Source organism: Triticum dicoccoides, chromosome 4B (assembly GCF_002162155.2).
Source record: "Triticum dicoccoides isolate Atlit2015 ecotype Zavitan chromosome 4B, WEW_v2.0, whole genome shotgun sequence".
Taxonomy (NCBI): Eukaryota; Viridiplantae; Streptophyta; class Magnoliopsida; order Poales; family Poaceae; genus Triticum; species Triticum dicoccoides.
Genome location: NC_041387.1, coordinates 462,250,088 through 462,265,305, shown reverse-complemented (window position 1 = coordinate 462,265,305; position 15,218 = coordinate 462,250,088). Strand labels below are relative to the sequence as shown.

General features: G+C 48.6%; 2 protein-coding genes across 2 annotated transcripts; one reads left to right on the top strand and one right to left on the bottom strand.

Moving 5' to 3' along the window:
- Positions 1–6,417: 6,417 nt before the first annotated feature.
- Positions 6,418–8,596, top strand: LOC119290885 (josephin-like protein). Its single transcript, XM_037569555.1, has 2 exons — positions 6,418–6,716; positions 7,718–8,596. Exons 1-2 carry the CDS (start codon positions 6,576–6,578, stop codon positions 8,171–8,173), a joined length of 597 nt encoding a protein of 198 aa, XP_037425452.1. The 5' UTR covers positions 6,418–6,575; the 3' UTR covers positions 8,174–8,596.
- A 288-nt stretch (positions 8,597–8,884) lies between these two features.
- LOC119290884 (sulfoquinovosyl transferase SQD2-like) lies at positions 8,885–14,790 on the bottom strand. The gene is made up of 11 exons (XM_037569553.1): positions 14,163–14,790; positions 13,891–13,957; positions 13,717–13,787; positions 13,280–13,397; positions 13,130–13,203; positions 12,984–13,039; positions 12,785–12,868; positions 12,619–12,706; positions 12,454–12,531; positions 12,006–12,062; positions 8,885–9,537 (listed from the first exon to the last, which is right to left on the bottom strand). The coding sequence occupies exons 1-11, from the start codon at positions 14,276–14,278 to the stop codon at positions 9,099–9,101; spliced, it is 1,248 nt and encodes a 415-aa protein (XP_037425450.1). The 5' UTR covers positions 14,279–14,790; the 3' UTR covers positions 8,885–9,098.
- Between the last annotated feature and the right edge of the window lie 428 nt (positions 14,791–15,218).

The window sequence follows — 15,218 nt, the reverse complement described above, 5'->3', positions numbered from 1 at the left end:
TGTTGTTATAAGAATGATCATGATGCCCTCATGTTCGTATTTTATTTTTATCGACACCTCTATCTCGAAACATGTGGACATATTCTTCGATATCGGCTTCCCTTGAGGACAAGCGAGGTCTAAGCTTGGGGGAGTTGATACGTCCATTTTGCATCATGCTTTTATATCGATATTTATTGCATTATGGACTGTTATTACACGTTATGTCACAATACTTATGGCTATTCTCTCTTATTTTACAAGGTTTACATAAAGAGGGAGAATGCTGCCAGCTGGGATTCTGGGCTGGAAAAGGAGCAAATATTGGAGACCTATTCTGCACAGCTCCAAAAGTCCTGAAACTCCACGAAAGTCATTTTTGGAATTAATGATAAATATTTAGCGAAAGAAATACCTGAGGGGGGCCACCCACCGTCCACGAGGGTGGGGGCGCGCCCTACCCCCTGGGCATGCCCCTACCTCGTGGGCCACCTGGCAGCCCTCCGCTGTCCATCTTCTGCTATATGAAGTCTTTTACCCTGAAAAAAATTATAAGCAAGCTTTCGGGACGAAACTCCGCCGCCACGAGGCGGAACCAATCTAGGGCTTCGGCGGAGCTGTTCTGACGGGGAAACATCCCTCCGGGAGGGGGGAATCATCACCATCGATCCTCTCATCGGGAGGGGGTCAATCTCCATCAACATCTTCACTAGCACCGTCTCCTCTCAAACCCTAGTTCATCTCTTGTATCCAATCTTTGTACCAAAACCTCAGATTGGTACTTGTGGGTTGCTAGTAGTGTTGATTACTCCTTGTAGTTGATGCTAGTTGGTTTATTTGGTGGAAGATCAAATGTTCAGATCCTTAATGCATATTAATACTCCTCTGATTATGAACATGAATATGCTTTGTGAGTAGTTACGTTTGTTCCTGAGGACATGGGTGAAGTCTTGCTATTAGTAGTCATGCAAATTTGGTATTTGTTCGATATTTTGATGAGATGTATGTTGTCTCTCCTCTAGTGGTGTTATGTGAACATCAACTACATGACACTTCACCATTGTTTGGGCCTAGAGGAAGGCATTGGGAAGTAATAAGTAGATGATGGGTTGCTAGAGTGACAGAATCTTAAGCCATAGTTTATGCGTTGCTTCGTACGGGGTTGATTTGGATCCATATGTTTCATGCTATGGTTAGGTTTACCTTAATACTTCTTTTGTAGTTGCGGATGCTTCCAATAGGGGTTAATAATCAGTGGGATGCTTGTCCAAGAAAGGGCAGTACCCAAGCACTGATCCTCCCACATACCAAATTATCAAAGTAACGAACGTGAATCATATGAGCGTGATGAAAACTAGCTTTGACGATAATTCCCATGTGTCCTCGGGAGCGCTTTTCTTATTATAAGAACTTGTCCAGGCTTGTCCTTTGCTACAAAAAGGATTGGGTCACCTTGCTGCACCTTGTTTACTTTCATTGCTTGTTACTCGTTACAAATTATCTTATCACAAAACTATATGTTACCTACAATTTTAGTGCTTGTAGAGAATACCTTACTGAAAACCGCTTGTCATTTCCTTCTGCTCCTCGTTGGGTTCGACACTCTTACTTATTGAAAGGACTACGATAGATCCCCTACACTTGTGGGTCATCACCAACGTATGTGCTTCGGATGGGATCTAGTGCATGTGTATGGTTATATTGTCTTTGTGCAAGAGATTGTGTATTTTTGTCCCCTTTCAATCCTAGACTCACTGATACCTGATGCACAGAAGGCAGGAAAAAGGAAAGGCGGACTACAAGGAAGCATGGAGGACTACACCACCCATAACAATGAGGATAAGTAGGTAATTCAAGCCAAATCCTCGAGAATAAATGATGCAGTCGCAAAATGCTAAGGCATTGGTCCAATCATCCTTAGTTATTGAGGTAACCATGAGAGATAGAATATGACCTAGGTAGGACAATGTAATCCTCGACTCCTTGATAGTTGTCTCTGGTGTCCTTTGGACGCATTGCCCACTTATTAAAACACAAAAAGTCATGTTTTATTTATCATGGCAATGTTATTTACATATGTTATGACCGAACAATGAAATTGCTTCACGCACGACACCTCCACACGATCTGCGAACGATATCTCCCTCCCAACAACGCTAGCGTCAGCTCAAAAGAAAAAAAGGTAGAGCTACCGTCCAGCCCAGCCCAGCCAAAACCAAGACCCGATCTGACTCCCTCCATAACCTTTTCACGCCTTCTCCCCTTCCCTCCATAACCATGGCGTATTCTCCTCTTCCGTCCAAAACCTTCACGCCTCCTCCTTCCTCCAAATCTGGATCCTCTCTTGCTGATTTATAGATCAATCTTGCTCATGTAATCTGCAGCCACTATACACAAGTTTGATCAGAAGGGCAACAAACATGAGGTATGTACAATTCTTGGCTTATCTTTTACATTGATTTGGATCCAATCTATACATATTCCTGGCATAATATTGTTCTCCCACTACAACATCTCTGATTGCATTGATTGGATCCAATCTATACATGTTCCAAACTTAATATTGTCCTCCCACTATAACATCCGATTGCATTGATTAGTCCAATCTATACATGTTCCAGACTAAATATACGCCTCCCACTATACAACATCTCTGATCCTCTTGTTGGCAATTTTAGGTACTCAATCAAGCCAGGTTTAACTTTGGATGAAGTAGAATAACGGAATAGACCATTACTTAACGAAGATGATCAAGATGCTTTCATCGTCAAGGAGATTAGGGATTCTTCATATGAATGACACGTAGAGCCGATCATGACAGTGGAACCCAGGAAGGGGATGGTGTTTGATAGTGAGGATGATGCTATCAGGTTCTACAAAGGTTATGCCAAAAAGAAGGGCTTTGGTGTGATGAGAAGGATGACTATACACAGAGAAGATAACGTGGTTATTTATTTTACTCTCGCTTGTAGTAGACAAGGAAAGACTCAATGCAATGTGCGACTTGGTTATGGATGGCCTTGATGAGTTAGAAAGGAAGATCGAGGCATATTGTGCTAGCCAAGATGTTCAGGAAGATGGTCCAACTTAAAAGCAAGAAGATACAATGTTAAATAAATAAAAACTTGTATTCAGGCCAATCCTTGTTCGCAGTGTACGCCGTCCTCCTTCAAAGAGAAGGATGTCTAAAATTGATCAAGTGATCAAAAAATTGAGAGCAAAGAAGCCACATGTGCCAAAAATTAGAACCAAAGTGCCAACTCAAAAGCAGGGAAAGGTATAGAAATTTATAGTTATTTGCTTTCTTCCTATTGTAACTTGCTAAAGTGTAAGAACTACCTTGTAGCAAAAACACATCAGTAAATTGAAAAATGGGCAGGACACTAATATCCAGAGTTCACAACAAACAGAGGAAATATTTCATCTAGCTACTGTTATTATAGTACTATCAACATATTTCCCTTTATGCGAAGGTTTTTTCTTCAGGAAAATGCTCACTATGAAGGATATGAGGCTGGAAGTTTTTTGTTCTTTCCAAATGAGTTTCAGGTACTTAGTTTGAGCAGTTGACTTACAGTATGAATTGTAAAATACTATATACACAAGACATTCAAGCACTACTACTTTTTCCAGGAGTTGTGGGCTTGGACTTTAGGTGAACAAGGTCCTCAACTGCCTCTTGCGTGCATGCTGGCTGTAGCGCTGCCATGTAGAATCGTCCATGCGTCATGCGCTGGATTGGCATGTGCATAGCATCACCGATCCAACAAACACATACGAGGTTGCAAGTAAAACACTTTGCCCTGGATATTTCCTAAAAATTGACAACAACTTTTCCCCCGTAGTAGTTTTATGTTTCTATCACTTACACTCCTACAAAAGAACGATTGAAATGCTAAGAACTTGCGGACATCCCTTGCTAGGTCCATACTTAGTTTAATAAATCTAAAGTCTCTAGGGAAAAGGCATGATACTTGACGGACGGATCGCTCCCTCTCTCGAAGCACATGACACTAGCCATTACACCGGGAATTATCACACAGACACCCATGATGAAGGCCTTGGACGTGTACCCCAAGGCTATCCAGCCCGTGACTCGAACTCAATAACTTTTGATGGTCCATCAACCTTCCCATGGTGATGCTTGATGGACAAAGAGGTGGAATACCCCCAATGCACCAAGTCCAAACCCAGATCTGATGCCTAGTGTTACGTCTGGAGATTTGGGGATAGCACATGCTCCTGATTGGCACTCATTTAGCCTCTCTTCCATAAAAAGGTTGCATGCTAGGATTCCTTAAGGAGATGAAGTGGTTGACGACATCACAAGGATCGTCCTAGAGAAGAACCTACACCGCTCGAAAAACTATTGATCCCAAGACCCACACGTTTGTTAGTAAGAATCTAATGTACATTGGAATCAAATGTACTTGTGACTGAAAATTATTTTGGTAACAGTATAGAGTTGTAGAACCAGTTACATGTATATTTTGGTAAATACAAATAATTTGTTTGTGGTATGTGATTGTAAAAAGAGAAGAGTAATAAGGCAGTGCAAACCTAGCCATGTAGTTTGTGCTTTTAAGGCTGGACCGCGGGCTATGATTTTTAGCCCAGCACAAGCCCAACACAACACGTGAATAAAAAGGTCAGGTCGGCCTTGGGCCCGCCATGGAACAAGGCCGGTCCCCAAAGCCAAGCCTTAAGGCTAGCCCGACACAACCCTCTTGTTCACGGTCCCGACCGGCACGACACTTGGCTCACGGCCCTTTTAGCATTGTTTGGGACTGTTTTGGTTTTTTAGGATGTTTTGTCGTTTGTAGGGCATTTTGACCTCTTTTAATTTTTTATTGAGACAATGACCTCTTTTTGAAACGGAAGAAGCGTCCCCCGCGTCGCCCGCGTCTGGCGACACGGGGGAAAGACCTCGCCGCCGCTCGAAGGCCACCTCCACCACCGCGCCCCGCTACGCCATTGCCGGAGGGCCGGCCGGCGAAGCCGTGCCACGCCCGAGGATGGTGACGGCGGGGCGGCCTCGTCCTCCTTCCCCTGCCAGATCCCCGCCAACCCTCGATCCGGCCGGGGGCTTCTCCACCAACGCCCCCTCCGGCGCCGCTACCAGTGGGCCGGCCGGCGAGGCGTCGCTGCGCCCGGAGCTGGTGCCTGTGAGGTCTCGCCCCGCCCCCACACCCCCCCTCCCCTCATGTCGGAGCGCCACCCCCCCCCTCGGATCTGATCTGGCACTCCGTGGTCGCGCACCTCCTCCAACTGCTCCGGTTAGTCTGCCCGTGGCTGGCCTGGCCGGGGTTTGGTCCTGCTCAGACGCTGACCACCCTTCGTCTCCGACGGCGCCTCCTCCAAGCGGCGGTGGCGGCCTCTGCGCATGTTTGGTCATGGTGGTCTCTCTTGGCAGTCGGTCAGAGCTTTGCGGTGGATCCCCGTCGACATCACTCCAGTCTCGGCGGCCACGAACCTGCGTTCTCCAATGTTCATGGCCTGTCGGTGCTATGCTGGTGTGAATTTTCGGCCTCGACGCTCCGGTAGCTGCGTCCCTTCCAGCTACTTTGGCTTGCCGGTGTTCTGGCGGCCACGTCTCTCGCAGTCAGGATCTGCGTCTCCTTCCGGTTCCTGGCTTGCTAGCGGCATCGGCCACCACCATCCCTCCGCATCAACTCTCTGCCCGCTGCCTTCCCGACCCCGTCCACTCCCCATGCCATGCCGGCTCCAAAGCTCGCGTTTTTCGACGGTGGCAGGTGCAGCCCCACCTTGCCCCCTTCCGTGGCAGCGGTCGTCTGGCATGTTGACTTCTTCATCTTCGGATCCTCATCTGGCGGCAATGGGATTGCTCGAACTAAGGCCAGGCGAAATCCTTGCTCGGCTTGCCGATGCGGGCAGCGGCGGCACTTGTGGGTGTCGTTTCCCTTCCTGAAGGCGCTGCCATGGCCTTTATTTGTGCCCCTCTACGAGTATCGGGGGAAACCCTAGATCCGGTTCTCTGGATCGGATAGCGGCGGCGTAACTATGTCATTCCCCTTCTTGAAGGCGCTATCTTGCTAATTCGCGGCGTCCCCGGTGTTGGATTTGAAGATGTTTGACGTCTTGCTAGTCTGGCTTGCCTCACTAGTTCTACGCTTGGTGGGTTTAGTTGTGTCTTTTTCCTATTCGGGTTGAGCATCCATTGTCTCTACTCTGGGTTTCATGCTCGTGCCTTCTCGCGTTCATGTCATGTTTTGTAACCATCTTCTGTACTCAATTCTCTTTCTTCTATCAATGAAATGATACGCAAGCTTTGCGTGTTCGCGAAAAAGACAATGACCTCTTTTAATTTAACCTAAAGAATCCCCGGAAAGCCGAAACAGCCCACATGACCGAAAATCAACTCGGGCCGGTCGGGCGGTGCTAATCCCCTTTCTGTTCCCCGTCAAAAAAAACCCTTTCTGTTCGGTTGTTTATTGTTGCGTCCACGACGAAAGGCAGGCATCAGTCGTGGCGGCGGCGCAGAAGCCGTGCGTCTGTTTGGTGCGGCCGTGAGACAAGGGAAGGAATCCGCCGCCATCCGGCCAATCCCCCGCTGCCCCGGTATCAATCGCGGCAGCATGGAGTCGGGAGCCAGATCGGAAGCAAAGCCAGACGAGGAAGGGCCGGCCCCGGCGGGAAGCAGCAGCGGCAGCAAGGTGTACCACGAGAGGCAAAGGATGCAGTTCTGCCTCCTCCACGCCCTCAACAACCTTATGCAGGTGACCCTTCTCCTCTCTTGCTTAGTCGCGCTACTATGTTCTTGTCATGGTTCTCGTAGCTGCACTTAGAACTTTGTGTAATCCTAAGTTTAGTAATTGAGTCCAACAAATTAGATTCTATCTCTCGTGCTTTCTTGTTAGCCTGATTGTTCCCATCAAAGGACATCGGCAGTCAGTCAGCACCCACATCTGCGAACTAAGTACTGAAATTACTCGGCGTGAAGCTACAGATTGTTGTAGTCGCGGAGCGTTGTGCCCTGGGTGGGCATGTTTTTTGTGTGGTTGTTTCCAACTTGTCACAACTTACGCAGTGGTGAAAGATCAGGGCATATATTGAAGTATGTAAAGATGTTCCTTCTCGGTCCGTAGAAATAGACAGCAATTGAGGTCCCTCTGTCAACTGTTGGCCCATTCAGTGGGCACTGTTCGTCATTAGTTTTGTCGATACGTTTATGGGTGGGTGTGGTTCACCCGTTTTGCAGCCCCCTGTCCACCGAATACAATGAAGGCTTTGCCAGTTGTGCGCGTGAATCATGAATTGGTAGCTGATAGGGATAAAAACAAATATTTTGGTCTTTGTCAAGTTTCATAATGACGTTTCAAATTGACGTTGACATGAATTTGGGAAAGCAAGCTGTGCACGCTTGCGGCCATGTGAGTGCAAGAGGCCAAGATCACACGGCAATAACAAGCATTTATGCTGCTGCCTGATTGGCTTTCATTTCTTATCATCTACTCCCTCCGTCCCATAATGTAGGACGTTTTTTGACACTAGTGTAGTGTCAAAAAACGTCTTACATTACGGGACGGAGGGAGTAATAATCAGTATGAAAAAAATATTACAATAACTTAATCCTCGGAGAGGTAACTGATTGGCACTTTCACTCATCAACATATATACAGGTAGCATGATCTTACCATGCACTGCATAGTCGGTCTCTTCGCTCTGACGCCACCTTATTTAATCTGGGCTTACCATGATTGTGTTGTGTGTGGTTCAGGAAAAAGAATCGTTCACCCGAGCTGAGCTGGATGGGATTGCTGAAAACCTTGTTCTTACTGATCCAAACAAGGAGAGATGGACTCCTCTATCGTTGATTTGGAAGCCCCACCACAATGCATTAACAGGGAACTATGATGTAAATGTTCTTATCGCGGCGGTAGAATCTAGAAAGAAGAAGGTAGTTTGGCATGATCATCGGAAGGGGGCATCTTCGATAGATCTGGATGCGGAAGCGCTGGTAGGGCTGATGGTCAATGTACCCGTCAGGAGGTTAAGGGGTCTGTGGACCGGCAGGCATTGGGTAGCAATTCGAAGCATTGATGGCATCTGGTTTAATTTGGACAGCGATCTTCCGTCGGCCAAGCAGTTTCAGTGCAAAGAAAAACTAATTGCATTCCTGGACAGCGTTCTCAGTCAAGGCGGAGAACTGATGATCGTGCTCCAAGACGAATGATTGCACTGCTTCAGATCGGGGCTACAGCTAATGGCTTCTCCTCCATGATTTACCCGTTGCCCATATTTCTGAATTGGCAATGAGACCGCTTGCGTCTGCAATAGTAACTTCTCTGAAACTTTCAGTCTTTGTGAGAATCATGACAGTCATTGGCCTTTGTATTTAACTGATTTTGTGTATGTCAAATGCCAACAAGTTGTCGACAGAGGCATATCACATGCTGCTGAGGAACTGTCTTATTTTTTTAAGCCTGAGGGAACTGTCAGTTGTGTATGCAGAGCTTTGGAAAGGAGAATCTGCTCCGGCAGTGTATGTGCCCTGTTTTTTTCTGGGAAACTGAAGTGTATATGCCCTGTGGAAACTATTTTGTGAGCATCGCTTTGACGTGTACATTACATCTTAAAACATTTGGTGTGAGTTTTATATTTCCTTGTGTGTTTCTTGTTGGCCAAGTACTGTTAAAATTATCGACAGCGGTAGCGCTGCTGTTTAAGCCTATCAGCTTATCTTCTGTTTAGTACCTGGAAGAAAGGCCAGTGGTTTCGAAATCTTTAACTTGAAGAATCGAATGGGTTAATGCATTGGAAGATTAGAGAAGCCTTGCGTCAACCTTATTACTCCCTCCGTTCGGAATTACTTGTCTCGGAAATGGATGTATCTAGAATACAAGTAATTCCGAACGGAGGGAGTACATAATTAGTAGAAACAGACTAGCAGTACGACAGAAATGGCCAATTTCAAAGAACTTTGTAATGTACAGGAACTGCATACAAGCGGCCGGTCAATCATCCGTAACTGTGGACATACGGGTGCAGCAAGCCACACAAGCTCGCAAGCTGCTGCTGGGTACAATGTACAAATCCTTTGGTTGTAGTATAACAGTAGACAGGGCAGCAAACGGAGTGCCTGGCTGGATAAGCGCCGCCTACCCCGTTCTGCCCGTCTTCTTCTGCCAGTACAACGTCGCGGTGCTGTAGTGCTCGTTGCGTATCGTCTTCGAGGCCGTTCTCCAGTCGCAGTTCTCCATCTCCTCTCTGGCAGCCCTTCCGACCGACTCCCTGAGGTCTTTCGACAACAGGAGCTGTTCGATCTTCCTCATGCACTCGTCGAGATCCCCGGGTGTGAAGAGGAAGCTGGTCTTGCCCTCCTTGTCCTTGGGTATTATATCAGGTATGCCTCCGGCGCGAGCAGCGACAACCGGGACTCCAGAAGCCATGGACTCCAGCACTACTTGTCCGAGCGTCTCAGACTCTGAAGGCATTGCAAATACGTCCCCACTGGCATACGCCTGCGAGAGCTCCTCGCCTTGGAGCATTCCGGTGAAAACTACAGGCATACCTGTGAACATTTTTTCCAGCTCAGCCCTGCCAAGATAAACATATGGCGTAAACGTCTCCAGAATTGAAGAGGAAACCGCATGGGGTCAAACAGATGGCCGAGCACAATAAGTTGGTTATCACTTGCTTAGTGCTCATTGCAAATAAAAGCATACCATGTTCTCATTTGGTATTTAAGCATTGTTATTGTTTGTGGACATGTGGTACATTTAATTACTGGCTGCATTAACTTACTTGCTTAGTCCAGAAGTATCTTGTTCAGTACTACCCTGAGTTTCTAACTTACTGAAGAAACAAACCCTCAGGCGAAACCATGTATACAATTAACTCAAAGAAACAGAAAAAAGGAATACTAATCCGCAACTTGTGACAAGGCCATCTTCTCACAACTCAGTCAGGAGTGAAGATAAGCTTGACCACTTGAGACTTTTTTTTTACATATATATGGTATGTGTTAGAGTACGTCATGGGCCTAATGGGCCCGTTAGTATTAGGGTTAATTAGAGATAAGGGTCGCTTGCTTAGGGGTCAAGTAAACCTTGCTTGGGAGTCAAGTAAACCTCTCTATATAAAGAGAGGAGATGTATCAATCTAATCAAGCAAGAATTAAGAAGGAAATCCCTTCCCTCTTGCCCGGCCGTGGGCAAAAAGGCCCCCGGCCGGCCCTCTCGCGCCATCCTTCTAGCAGCGCCATAACAATTTGGTATCAGCTAGCTTCGGTTCGGTCATGTCTTCACCGCCGCCAAGTCCGTCTCTTCCACTGCCGGTCACCTTGTCGCCTCCGGCGACCACCACGACCGTCGCCCAGCTCCTACCAGCGTCGGGATCCTCCGTCGCGCCCGCCCCCACCGTCCTTACCTAGGAGGAGGTGTCCAGGGTGCTGCGGGACCTAACCCAGGAGGTCCAGGAGATCCGCCTGTTCTTGGCCGGGTCCTACGGGCCGCACCCGGCTGCTCCGCCCATCGCCGCCCCCGCGCCGCTGTGGCTGCCGTGGCAGCCACCGCACCAGGCGGCCTTCGCCGTGCTCGCCGGGCCGCTGCAGCTGCCATCCATCGCCACCACCGCCCAGCCCTGGCTGCAGTGGCAGCCGCCGCTCCTGGCGGCCTCCGCCGCGCCCGGCGCTCTGCCGCGGCAGCCACCGCCGGTCAGCTCCGCCGCCCAGTATGGGATGCCCTACGACGGGAGTGCGACGACCTCGTTCCCATCAACGCCGCCGCCATCCTAGGGCGTCCACATCCAGCAGATCAAGTCCCCGCCGTCGCCGCCATCTTGTATCGCTACCCGCCACGTGTCAGCGGCGGTGAGGCTGCAGGCTGCTGCGCGCGGCCTCCTAGCGCGTCGGCGTGTGCGGGAGATGCGTGGTCTGCAGCTGCTGCTCCTCCAAGTTGCCCTTCGCTGCGCAAAGGATCTCGATCTTGTCTGCTGCGTCGGGGATCTTGGGCATGCGGTTTCCCCCACGGGCTGCGGGCATGCTGTTTTCCCCGCGGGCAGCGACCTCAAAGTCTGCAACATCGGCGGTTGGGGGGGCGCACCCTTCCTCGTCATTCTCCATCGCAAGCCCTCCACTCTTCCCTGTGCGGTGCAGACCAACAGCCGTCCGGCGGGGAGAAGGCAGGGTGTCACCGACAAGAGCGCACCGCGTAGCACCACTGCTTTCCGCCGCTGACCGCCGCGAGGGCGCCTCTGCTGGTTACTCTTGCGACCACTTCCAGGTGGCCATACACATGCACTCCTTTTGTCCAGATGGTGTCCATGGGATCCAGGTGGCTGTACACGTGCACGTCCGACGTGCGGATGGTGTCCACTTTTTGTTAAGGGGTCCAAAATAAAGCATCCCAGTCCATTTCAGGTTGAGAATAATAAAACAAGCCAAGATGTAAAAGACTTGTTTTTAGGTGTTAGGTTTGTGTTGCGTCGAGTCATGGTTATAAGTTGGTTAGGCTGCAGCTCGAGGACAAGCTGCATGTCCAGGTGGGGTGTAGTGTTAGAGTACGTCATGGGCCTAATGGGCCCGTTAGTATTAGGGTTAATTAGAAATAAGGGTCGCTTGCTTAGGGGTCAAGTAAACCTTGCTTGGGAGTCAAGTAAACCTCTCTATATAAAGAGAGGAGATGTATCAATCTAATCAAGCAAGAATTGAGAAGGAAATCCCTTCCCTCTTACCCGGCCGTGGGCAAAAAGGCCCCCGGCCGGCCCTCTCGCGCCCTCCTTCTAGCAGCGCCATAACAGTATGTGAATTAGCATATACTCCCTCTGCCCCAAAATAAGTGTCGCTGATTTAGTACAAAGTTGTACTCCTACTAACTTTGTACTAAATCAACAATAGTTATTTGGGACGGAGGGAGTACGTTGGAAGTGTGAAAAGATAAGAATAAAGTTCTCCAGATTATGTTCTTTCAATACCGGGTAGTTGCTGATGAACGTAAGCACATATGTCATCAGGTTTGTGTCTTACTGAAAACAGCAAATAGTTAACAGTTGGACAAATGACTCACCTGTATGGTCCATCTCCAACAAAAGCAATTCTTACTCCGGGGAGCTTTTCCATAACTCTGTATTAACAATTCAAATAAGTAAAGCACTAACAACACAGAAAAATGACACTCGTGTAGCAAACACATACTCTACAGACAGGAAAGGTTTAAGTAATGCTAACATGAAGTGTTCACTTTGCTACCAAAAAAAATCAAGATAGCAGAAGTAATATCCTGAGCACTCTTGAAGCTAAAATGCTACATAGGGACAGCTGATAAAGTTGATCATACAAAAGGAAAATTATAGTATCGCAGTTTTTAACAGCCATAAGCAGCAAAAAACAGCTACTATAGAATGATACCTAAATATCATGGATGCAAAATATACCTATCCATTTTACTTCCATGTAGTTCAAATTGTCACTATTTCTAATAATGACGGTATATCCTGTGTATGGGAAAAGCTAACCTCTTTAGAAAATCCAAATTCTTTTCACGCCCAAAACGGCCCACGTGAATTATCAATGGTTTTTCTGGTTCACCACCGCTGACAGGAGACGAAAAGAAAAATCAATAAGCTGTTTGTTGTCTTCTTCAACCCTTTCCTTGTTGAATTTGAAGCAACAGGAGATACCTCAACTTGATCCGCATTTCATGCCTCCGAAATTTAGGATGGAAGCTTTCAGAATCAACACCCTTGTTCCAAAGCCGTACTCTGTTTGCTGCAGAGGCAAGTGGGTATGGTTAGGATAGACGAAGGGTTGAAATGTATATATAGTGATTTATTTTGATTGTTTAACCTGGTACTACTTTAGCAGTTTCAAAGTCCTCGGCAATAGCTACTGAAGGAACGAGAGTAAGATCTGCAGACCTGTGGAGACATCCTTTGAAACAAAATAAGAATGTCAGCACAAACTAAGTGAGAAAGATCAGTTTTATTTTATTCTCAGCTTCACACTTTTGTACAGAACATAATAGAAGTGATGACAATGGACTTACTTATAAGGCCCCATGTGGGTCCAAGTAACCAATTTAAATTGTACCCTGGTAAGTACCTGGAAGCCGTTACAAGAAATCAATTCAAAGGTGCAATTCTCTTAACAACCCTGAACCAGGTGGCACCTAGCAGTGGAAAAGAAACTCACGCTGGAAGATGTGTGTGATAAGACATCACCATTGGAACTGAAATCATCTTTGCGATAGCAAGGGCGCCAAAAACCTGAAATCACGATATGTGGTAATGAGAAACCACAGGGCAAAGGGCAATGGATGAATATTGAGTTTTTGACAGTTACCATAACTCCAGGTGAAGTAGCATGGATTATGTCTGGCTTGAACTTTGACACGGCAGAAAATATTCTGGGGCTCAATGCCAACGAGAGTGGAACATTTTGGTACAATGGACATGGAAAGCTGAAAAGGAGGTGCTTAGGTAACCGAAGTACATGCAACATGAAGAAGTTTTCCACAAACTGAATTCTGACGACATTCCAAATTTAGAAAGTTGACTAGGACAGATACTTGAAAATAAATATAACATCCGTTTCACATTATATCTAGCAAATGTTCTAGTCAGCATGGCAGTTGATTACGGGACACTCCTCTGCAAATGTTCCATCGTATTTTCTGCGTTCTGTGCTTTCAGCAAAGTAGTTTTTGGAATCGTTTGGTATTTCTGGAGTGGAGTGATCGCTAAGGTAGAGGATGACGATAGTTTGTGCTGGATGATTACCTCCACGAGCCAATGACCTTTGCTCCATGGAACTCCTCGGGAGCTCCTTTGTGCGTGGTCACGACCAAGACCTGAACCGAGTAAGCAGGCGTCAATTCCGAGGTAGGACAACGATCTTGAAAACAGTACAAGTCAAGTCAAGCAGCGACAAGATTGGTAACAAGGGTTGGATACCTCATCGCCCATCTCTCGCAGATGCTTGATGAAGTTCTGGAACCGGTTCTTGTAGCCGGAGATATAGCTGCGACACAGCAACAATGAAAAATGCATTGACTCGGGAGTTCTCGGTAGATCAAAGACGCGTCAAATTTAACAAATCATGCATCCAGCGACCCAATTGTGCAGAGCATCTCGATCTGATCTGATCCAATCTAGCACACTATAATCCGGCCAGCGCCCTGTGCGCAAACACTTGGAAGGGGAGGAGGAGGGAGGAGGAGACTGACGCGAAGGGCGAAGGCTCGACGAAGAGAGCAATGCGATGCGGCCTGGAGCTCCATCCGGCGTCCGCGTCCTCCACCTGCAGGAGCAGCGGCGCCGCCATCTCCGGAGCCTGCCCCATCCTCGTGCTCTGCTGACCCGCACCAGCGCAGCCGACGCCCCAGCTCAGCGCGCCACCACCGCACGAATTATACAACGCCGGCCCGCCGTGGCGTGTACTACTCCTCCCAGCCGTGCCGTGCCCCCTATCCTTCCTCCAAGCCCGGCCTCCGCCCCCCGCCTCGCCTTGGCGCCCACGCTGCGAGGCGGCGACGCGTGGAAGCAGCAGCACGCGTGCCGCCGGCGCGACCGGCACTGAGGCGCGAGGCGACGACGACGTGGTGGACCGGGCAGCGGCCGCGGAGAAAACGGGAGGAATCGGAGCGGGGGTAGCAGCCCCCAGCTGAGGAGGTCGTACAACGGACGAGCGGAGACGGGGGGATGGAATCGAATCGAATCGAATCGGGTTCGTTCTCCCCCGCGGTGAGGCGTGGTGGACTGACGACTTGGTGGCTTGGCTGAGGTGTGTGGTTTTGCTAATCGTAATCGGGGAATCGGCCGGAGGGAGCGACTTGGGAGGGAGGGGAGAGAATAATTGCCGAGGCCGTCTGAGGCATATGCCTTTCCCTGCCGCGGGCGCAGGGTGCGACAGAGACCGCCGGGTTGTGCTTCGTGCCGTTGCGTTGCGTGCGTTGCGCTGCTGCCTCCTGGTGGAGTGGTGGTCAAACTAGCCAAAAAAACTGACGAAACGTGAAACAAATGAGATTGGTTTTGTTTTCCCCGTCTGCGAAGGCTGGCAGCCAGCACGGGAGGGGAGATCGAATGGGGAATGATTGAGGTTCCCCCTCGAGTGCTGACGGGCGACGACAGCGGCCAGGTAGGAATACGATTGTCCAGCCTTGCTCTGCCCCCCGCTGCCAACGGTCCTGCCTGTTGTCCCCGACGCCTGCACCACGCATGTGCACAAGTGTGCAAGTACTAGAACTCTAGTCTGAGAATCTCAGACTGAGATGGGCCTAGAG

Excerpts from the sequence above, each read along its gene's own strand:
- LOC119290885 (XM_037569555.1), top strand. The coding sequence starts at position 6,576 with ATGGAGTCGGGAGCCAGATCGGAAGCAAAGCCAGACGAGGAAGGGCCG. Across the intron at positions 6,717-7,717 it reads CCCTCAACAACCTTATGCAG|GAAAAAGAATCGTTCACCCG; the intron begins GTGACCCTTCTC and ends TGTGTGGTTCAG.
- LOC119290884 (XM_037569553.1), bottom strand. The coding sequence starts at position 14,278 with ATGGGGCAGGCTCCGGAGATGGCGGCGCCGCTGCTCCTGCAGGTGGAG. Across the intron at positions 13,204-13,279 it reads CTACTTCACCTGGAGTTATG|GTTTTTGGCGCCCTTGCTAT; the intron begins GTAACTGTCAAA and ends TCGTGATTTCAG. Across the intron at positions 12,063-12,453 it reads AATTTGGATTTTCTAAAGAG|AGTTATGGAAAAGCTCCCCG; the intron begins GTTAGCTTTTCC and ends TTGTTAATACAG.